The sequence below is a fragment of the Vigna umbellata genome, chromosome 5, assembly GCF_029865625.1.
Source record: "Vigna umbellata cultivar VRB3 chromosome 5, Vumbellata_1.0, whole genome shotgun sequence".
In the NCBI taxonomy this organism is placed as follows: Eukaryota; Viridiplantae; Streptophyta; class Magnoliopsida; order Fabales; family Fabaceae; genus Vigna; species Vigna umbellata.
In genome coordinates this window covers 19,074,195-19,083,688 of record NC_142169.1, presented here as the reverse complement: position 1 = coordinate 19,083,688, position 9,494 = coordinate 19,074,195, and the positions used below count along the sequence as shown (strand labels likewise).

The following is a 9,494-nucleotide window of genomic DNA, read 5'->3' as shown; positions in this document are numbered from 1 at the left end:
TTTACTTACATAATAACGTGGTTGAGAGCAAAACAAAATTGTAATGACATAAGCAGAAAATACATTTACACAAGTTTAACTCTATTAACTCTGAACTTTCTTTAGTTAATGAATGTTGTTTTTTGTCTTTCACTTGTACATAATAACTTACAGGTATTTTCTCTTCCTAATACATATAATTTATATTTTTATTTATTATATATATATATATATATATATATATATATATATATATATTCTTTAAAGTTCATACTTTGCTAATAATATACCAATAAATGTGTAATATCTTGAAAATTTATGGTTTTGTAAGCTTAAAACAAATCAATGGACTAACTGATAATACTTATATATATAAGTTTCGTTTAAGAAATTGTTCAATCACTCTAAAAATCTAATAATTAGTTTCACTTCTATATCTTTTAAAAAAAACTTAAGTGTTTTTACCATAATTTTACACGTTCAAGACAGTAAATAATATTTTGTGTGTAAAGAATGAATATGGAGTTAGATTATAGAGTAAATAATATTAGAGTATTTATTGGATTTTGTAGGCTTTTTAGTATAACAATAAATAAGATAGACTAAAGATATAACAATATTAATAGATATAATAATTAGTTTATTGTAAATTGAATTTTGTTTATATATCATAAATATTTCAGGATTATTAATATTTTATACAAATCTATATTTAGATCTCATGTTTATTGGACCATTTTGGTATGTCAATAATAAAAATAATAATGTAAATTTGGGTTGGGTATGTATATCAAGTAAAAGGTGTTGGGTTTATCGATGACAGTTTTACATCCAAATTTTTTTAAAATTTCAAAATTATCTTTTTGTAATTCAAAAAGCTTTATACCTCATTTCTTTTATTTCATCGGATTTCTAAATCCGAAGGATTTCTAAATCCGAAGGATTTCTAAATCCGAAGGATTTCTCCTTCAATTTTAAAATTTGATATAAAAACTTTTTTATCAATTTTCGAAATTCGATAAAGGATTTTTTCTTCATTAGATTTCGAAATTCGATAAATAGTTTTAATTATTTTCATTAGATTTTGAAAATCGATAAAGTCTTTGAAAAATCTTTCATCGAATTTTGAAATCTGATAAAAAATATAAAAAAAATCTTTCATTGGATTTCGAAATCCCATGAAGAAAAATCTGATGTGAACTTTTTGGCTTTAACAGTTATTCATAAGCTAGTGATACATCATATGGATGTGAACTTTTTTTTTTCTAACCGGTGAATTAGAGGAGGAAATTTATATGACTCAACCTAAAAGGTGTGTTGTACTTGGTCAAGCATATAAAGTTTGCAAACTTTTAAAATTTTTGTATGGGTTGAAACAAACACCAAAACAATGGCATGCAAAACATGATAATATGTTCCTTTGTGATGGTTTTTCACTTAATGATGTTGATAAATATGTGTACTATAAATATGAAAATGGTGAATATGTCATTATATGTTGGTATGCGAACATCATATTATTCTTTGGTGCATGTATTGACATAGTTTCTAGGACTGAATTGTTTATAGGATTTAAATTTGAAATGAAAGACATGGGTAAATCCAATGCAATTTTAAGTGTTAGAATCATAACTAAGGGAGATAGTATGTTACTATCACAAGAACGATACATTGAGAAACTTCTTAGGAAGTTTGGGTATTATGATTTCAAACTAGTGAGTACCCCTTATGATGCTAACTCTAAATTAAAGAAAAATATAGGAGAATTTATTTTTCAACCTTAGTATGTCCAGTTAATTGGGAGCTTATTGCACTTAATGCATTTTTCTTAACCAAACATTACTTATGCAATAGGTAAACTGAGTAGGTACACTCAATTCCTAATCAGGAATATTTGGATGTAGTTGCAAGACTTATGAGATACCTAAGAGATTCAATGGATTATATCACTGAATGTAGTGTATTTTCCAATGTACTAGAAGGGTATAATGATGTTAATTGGTTCTTTGATTCAGATGAGACAAAAATCCACTAGAGATTATATATTCACACTCAGTAGTAGTGCAAATATCAACCTGACAAATAATTATTGCAAGATCAACAATGAAATTTAAGTTTGTTGCTCTTGAAATGACTGGTAGTGAAATCAAGTGGTTGAAAAGTTTCTCAGCAAACATTCCACCAGGAATGAAACCAATATCGTATGTGACAATACATTGTGATTTCCAGTTGGCAACAATTGTTAATGTCCAATTTCGTTCAGGTAATTGAATTTGTTTTCAAAAATAAAAAATAAAAAAATTGAAATAAACACCTCCACTCTTTATTCTTTTTACATCCCTCATGAGACATGTCACAAGAAAATATTTTAAAATCTCTTGTTTTAGAGGAAGATATGATTTTGATAAAAAAAATATTTCTGATAATAATTAGAATCAATATCTTGATATTATGCTATGATTTTTTGCATTAAGTTTTTTCAGTTATAGGAAGATATGATTTGCTGCATTAAGTTTTTGTCAACTTTGTTTAAAGTAGGACTCAACTTTTTCGGCCGTTCAAAGTGGTCTCAATTTTTGTAATTTTTGTTCAATTTAGTCATTTTCCATGACAATGTCTAAATCCTTAATGATACAATGTTCACATGAGTAATTAGTGAATGAGGTGTAACTTTTTCACATACGTTGCAACTTAAACAAAGGTTGATGTGAAAATTGGGTATTTCAAAGTGGTTTTGGTGACCAAAAGGTCACATTCCGGGGGTTCTTTGTCCAATAAAAAAGGAACTTTGGATGCCCGACATCATAAAAAAAACTCCGAGCGACCAGTCTCTTTTATTACGATTTTGAAATACTTAATTTTAAATCCTTTGAAAGAGTTTGTGAACGGCTTAAACATCCACTTATTCTCCATGGAGATCAAAGACCCCCAACCTTGCTTGGCGATCAGTCGCACACAAAAATAATGGAGGAAAATGGTAGGAGTGGGAGTTAAGTCGAGGGCGAAGCAGATCACTGTGAACGCTTGCATACATACCCAACTGTTTGGATATAACTAGGTGGGAGCCACATTTAATTTCCTCAACACCGACGCTCAGAAGTTGGTAAAGGGAACTCGAACAAACATCTGGGCGAAGAGATAGGTATACACGAAGAGAAAATCTTCAACACTATCTCCTTTCCCATGATATACCCGCTCGGCTACCAACTTAATAAGAGCGACTTCCTCCACATTTTGCACAGACTCATTCAACCCACTTCTCCAGGTCTTTCTTCAAGCGAAAGTAGGTGTTATATTCACCCACTTCACGAAACACTCAATTATAACCCGGGCTCACCGACAAGGTATGTTGGAACTCATCCCCTTCACTCTACCAACCAGTCTCCACTCTTTCATAATGACGATCGATTGTTATGTTAGAAAAGGTTCTATCACTGTATACACCGATCGAATTGCCAGCCGAGTCGCTATCCTGCTCGATTATCTCAAAGATCAAAGAAGACACAAAGCTCGAAGACAAAGACCGTGAGTCATCGCTAGCAAACCCTCTGCCACCCTTTCTTGACAACTCTTCAAACAAAGACAAATGAACGGTAGACATTTTATTACCTAAAATTAGGAATGAACTGATAGACATATTTTGTTGTTTGCATTTTTTTTCCTCATTTTTATCTGTCAAATTTTCAGTTTTATTTAAATTTAATTGATTTCTTAAATTTAATATTTTTTAAATTAAATTATATCTCAAAATTAAATAAAAAATAATCTACTAAATAAATAAAATTTATTCACAAAATAAATAAAAGTAAATATACAAATTATTTATATTTATTTTTATAATTATAATTTTATTATAAAAAATAAATAGACGTACATGTCTTTTCAGTAGTATTTATAATATATTTTGTAAAAAGTGTTTACAAATTTTAGAATAACTATCACCATCAGTATTTCTATTTAGATTTTATACTAAATTAAAACTTAATTGCATATAATTTTTATATTTGATTTGAGTGATTGTGAACTAGAAATGTTTTTGGGAGTTGAGAGAGGTGTAGGAACAAATACAAACGGTGCAGGAAGTATCAACCCAAAACGGAATGACAAAGCCCATAACCTGAGCGCGCCTCTGAACCAAATAGCAGAAGCGGATAACGGCAGCTCTTTTCCTTCTCTCCCTTTCCTCTGTCTATCACTCTCTGTCCCTTTCTCACTCTCACCACTCTCTTCCTCTGAGAAGCAACACCTGCACCTCGTTCCACAGTCCAAAACCCATACTAATAATAGTAGTAATAAGACGATGCTAGCATGTCCTAGCAGCTCCCTCCATGGCCTCGCCACGCTGCAACGCCATTCCCAACCATCTCACTTTCTCCTCTCCAATTCTCTCTTCTTCCCTCCCTCCCATCGCCTCGCCGCTTCCCGCAAATGCAACTTCCGCTCGCTTCATTGCGGCAGGAGTAGCTGTCGCTCCGCCTTCAGAGCATCCGCGGACTCGCCGGAGGTGTCGGAGTCCGTCGTAGGCGACAGTGGCGTACTGCAACCGTATTCCGTGAAGATTCCCGTTGGTGATAGACATGTCAGTGTGGTTGCGTGAATTTCTTTCTGTTTTTGCCTTGAGTAGACGTGTTTGGCTTGTTTTGGTTGGGGATTGGGTTGTGGACTTGAAGGTTTATATTCTATTCGATTATTCAAATGTAATTGACTGATTGAAATTTGATTGTTTGGTCTTGTAAGAGAGTGGTTTTACTTTAACTGTTGACTGAAATTTGATGATGTTTCTCATAGCATAGTGATGTACATGATTTAAATTTTGGATATATTTGTAGTCAGGTAAATAAAGGGAGGAATCTTCGGGTACTAATTGGTGAAGACATTTCCACACAAAATACCTATTATCATCTCTGTCTATCTATATGTGTGTTGATATGTATATATATGTGCGTGTATTAAAATAAAGTAGAAATATTTATAAGTTTAAATTTCTTTCAGCTTAAAGCGTTGCCAATTTTTTTGAAGCCTCTTCACCTACCTTATATTTTATTAGAGGATACTTTTACTTTTCTTTTGTAAAAGTTAAGTTACTTAATTTGTTAACAGCATTTTAAAAAACATGTTTGACCATGCTTCTTCTTTCAAGGAGAAGAGAAGTCCAAAGCCAGCTGGGCAAACACTGCGTAAAATTATTTATGCTTCCTTCTTCTATCTCTTTGAAAGATTATCAATATACTTCATAGTTAGGAAGGGATGCATCTTTTCCTGTAAGTGATTTATTGCCATTTTAATGTTGTTTAGGTATGATTCAAAGTTATCAAATCCATATTTATGCTCTTAATTGTCTAGCTAATTTTTTGAGTCATGAATCATAATCTGTATCAAATGTAAGATTTAGAAACAATGAAAAAAAACTTCAAAACTATAATATTGTACTGTTCAATTTAAACAAATAACACAACTAAACCATAATTCTTGTGAAACTATATTATTAGTTATAGTTGAGTTTGTGAAGCCTTTATTTTGGATGAGTGGAAATGAAGCAATGGAACAACCAAACAGTGAATGCATTGAATGAATAAATTGCAAAAAAGTAGTGAATCAATTCCTTTTTTTTTTTTTTTAAATGATTTAAGCTTATATGATTTCAGTTTCTTTCAAGAGAATTAGTGAAAGAAAAGTAAAAAAAAATAGTGGAATGTTTGGAGGGTTTGTTGAATATCATGTGACTCACCCCTACTTTTTAGTTATCAACCTGGTGACTGTAGCAATAAGCACACATGGTCTATGGAAGCGATTATGCCTTTTTGTGGCTCTCATATTGTTTTCATTTCTTTGCAAGGTTTTATGTCCATGAATGCGTAGTTTTTTGTTTTTTTTAGATAAATGACATCTTCGTTATATTTTTTATGTTGCATTATGGTTGTTTTTCGGGTGTTGTTGCAATATCCTAAATTATCTTTATAGAGTAGAATGGTGCATCTAGTACTAGTTTGATTTACATATTAGGTGTTGTGGCATTCTACAGATTTTGGTTGAGACTGGTCATATGGGAAGACAGGCAAGTGGCTCTGTTACAGTTACAGATGGAGAGACTGTAAGTTCCCATATTTCTTCTAGTAATTAGTTTATCCATGATTGTGAACATGAACATGTGGATAAAAACTGTGTTAAAAGAAAAGAAATTGATTGCTAAATGTTATCATATCTTAGGGTGCATTATGCTCTCAATTTTGCTAAAAGAAAAGAAAATTGATCATTATGTTCTCAATCAAGTTTGTTTGTCTTAATAAACAAACAAGCTCAAGCTTGACTTTAAGCTCAACTATTGAGTTAAACTGAAGCTTGATATTAAAAGCTCATGAACAAGGGTGAAGCTACTTGTATTTTGAGGGTGGTCATGGCCTATGAAGCTCAGACATAGTCATGGATACAAAGATACAAATAAACTAAAAAAATATAGGACACAAGACTATTGTTGGAATAATTATTGAGTCTACTTATGTTAGTGTAGTCAGTGGGATTAAAGTAGGGAGTAGTGTGTTGGGTTATCTCTACTTACTTTACCTAGTTTTGTACCTAACAGTCTAGGACAGTCCCTTGATCTTTCATCTCCCTATTGTATCGACTCTTTATCAATATAAATAGAAGAACATGAGAAGGGACCTTCAAGCCCTCTAAACATATATTTTCTCTCTGTTTTTAATCATAAGTACTATATATGTATGTATAGGATTATAAGTCTATTAAAATGTGTTAACCATACTTAATAATCTAAGAAATCAAGATAGAAAAGTTCTACAGGAGAAGAATTTATGCAATCTATCATTTTTGGTGATCCTCGTTTAGAAACACAACTTCTAAGTTTGGTTCATCAATAGATAAGCTAGCATTCTTAAAAATTCCATTATCATCCAAATGAAGTCATCTTCTACAATATCCCCCAATTTAATTGTCTCGTGATTGTACGTTGAGGAATTTCTGGAGGGAAGAAGAAGGTTTCTATGAACAAATACTAGATCTTCTGCATTTTGAGGTGTTATCTTATTTCTTTTCAAGGAATGTATAAATGAGTAAGTACTCCAATTTCTTTAGCAACAAGATCTCAATTGGTGAATGAGTTCAATGAATAATCCACCATGATTTTGAATCCATTTCACCTTTGTCTCTTAAATAGTCTACATTGGCAAAACCTTCCCTTCCATTTGGGAAGTTTCAAATCTTATAACCAGTTTCCTTACGTGCACATCATCAAAGTACCTTTTAAAACACTTCTTCCTTTCGTGAGTACGTTCCATTGCTTGATATCAGTGTTATTGGTATTGGATAACGGAAAATATCGGAGACCCAAAATTCCTTTATGAAATTATAAGAGAAATCATAAAAGGTTATGGAGAAAGCATTGCGGTTAAAAGAAATATGATATATGCATATAGATAATAATAAAAAAAAACAAAAATATAACGGTAATAGTGTTAGTGGCGGCTAGAGTGGGATCGCCAATGGTGGTGAGTGGCGATGGTAAGCAGCAGTGTCATCATCGGCTAGCGGTGGCAAATAGTAGCACCGACGGCAGCAAGTGACAGTAATAACAAAGAACAAGAGATTGTTGTAATGTAGATAGGGTATTGGATTAAATTGTAATGTTTTTATTGGGTCAGGTATGGCCCAACTTTTAAGAAAATGATAATTTGGCTGATAACCCAACAAAAGACTAAGTGAAAAGAGCTGGAATTTCAAAATTTGTGGGGTGCAGGTACAATGACGAGGCGTACGAAGCAATAACCCAATAGGATGCTAAGGAATGAACATCTCGAACATGGGATTAGATAATAATGATAGGTCCAACAAATTTCACTAGGATAGACTTTGAATGACTTGATACTATGTTAGGAAATGAGTTTATGCCTAACTCAACCTTACAAAACCAGCTTGTAAGGTAATGTTTGTACTCCTCCCTCCCCACCTCCCAGACACACCCACATTCTTTGGTCGTTGTGAGGTCTCCAACAATAATGTTATAAATTTATAATATTATAAGTTAAAATGTACTTAGCAAAATATAATCATAAAATTAATTTAAGAATATAATGTATTACCTCAATGAAGAGATGTGCTACTCTTAGTTTAACAATCAATTAATATTGAGTTTTGTTGGAATAATTATTAAATCTATTTAAGCTAGTGTAATCATCATTAGGTCTAATGTAAGGAGTAGTGTGTTGGGAACCTCTTCCAACTGTACCTAGTTTTGTGCCTAGCAGTCTACGACAATCTTTTGATCTTTCAGTTTCCCAATGTATCAACTCTCCTTCATTATAAATAGAACATCAGTAAGCCCTCCAAAAATATATTTTCTCTGTTTTAATATTAAGTTGTTTAATACCTCATAAACGGATGAATGCTCAAATTTTTTCTTTCTTTCATGTTAGTATCTGACCTTTCTCACATTTTTAATTATTGAATCCCACATTTCATATACCAAGTGAGGGGAAAGTATATTCATATTTGTTTTCTTGAGAACATCATAGATAGGGAAAGTGAAAGTAAGTGTATAATCAACCTTTGTCTATCAATCATCAACCAAGACACTTTCTTTCAGAAATTGTGCTCTATCCACATTGTTCTCTTTGTAAGACGACCATTCATCACTAATAACCATTTCTTGAAATCATTTTTTCAAACTAGACCTCTTGAGCATGACTAGGTTGAAGCAAATCAAGTTGGAGCAACAACAAACAACTTGAATGAGTTGAATTATTGAACATTGATTATCTCAGAGTGCCCCACAAATTAAATTTTTAGTATAGGTAGCATCATTTGCAATTTATGGGATCCAAGAGCATTGTTGGTTAGCATCATTATTTCTCAGTGTTTTTTGCAGCAAAAATATTTTTCAATGCAAGATTTAAGGTGTGTACAAAACAAAGAGTCCAATAGATTGAAGAAAATTCTAACTCCATGAACATATATGTTGCCTCACAAACATCTGTGTTATCCATTACAATTTGTACCACATTTGTTGGCCCAACTTCCATAATGGAACCTCTCCTATTAATTACTGAATCAATAGATTTCGTAAACTCATTAAGAATCTATTTGATAATAGGAAAATATTATCAAACTTTAAATGACCTATAAGGAGCTGAAGCTTCATATTTTTCCGCTAGTCAAGTCCAAGCTTTAAATTTGGCTTGTATAAATAATTGAGTCAAGCTTGAGCATGACATTTCCAAGCCAAGTTTGAACTTTAAATTTTAAGTGTTCAGCTTTACTAGTTTACACGTCCAAAGTATTTCATCTTTTACAAAGAAGGCAATTGTAGAAAATTTTTCTTGTGGGTTCAAAATATGGTTAGTTTTTCTATATACCTTCTGCAAATATGGTTCAAAATTTGTTATGTACATTCTGCAAATATATTGTTAGCTGGCTTGAGTAAATAATGTACTGTTTTTTTTGCTATAAAAGGAAAAACTATTGATGTTATTGAGAAGTTAGTAAGTGTTAATGCCCATATACTA

At 31.9% G+C, this 9,494-nt stretch overlaps 1 protein-coding gene and 2 pseudogenes across 1 annotated transcript in view; 1 reads left to right on the top strand and 2 right to left on the bottom strand.

Annotated features, from left to right (window-relative positions):
* Nucleotides 1-4,009: 4,009 nt before the first annotated feature.
* The window catches only part of RIF10 (polyribonucleotide nucleotidyltransferase), a 39,877-nt gene continuing 34,392 nt past the window's right edge, over nucleotides 4,010-9,494 (top strand). Inside the window, exons 1-2 of the mRNA XM_088115946.1 lie at nucleotides 4,010-4,558; nucleotides 6,002-6,070. Of these exons, the coding sequence (XP_087972072.1) occupies nucleotides 4,010-4,558; nucleotides 6,002-6,070 (618 nt within the window). The remainder of the gene's footprint in view (nucleotides 4,559-6,001; nucleotides 6,071-9,494) is intronic.
* Nucleotides 6,799-7,929, bottom strand: LOC148197880 (uncharacterized; annotated as a pseudogene).
* LOC148197879 (uncharacterized) lies at nucleotides 8,276-9,011 on the bottom strand (annotated as a pseudogene).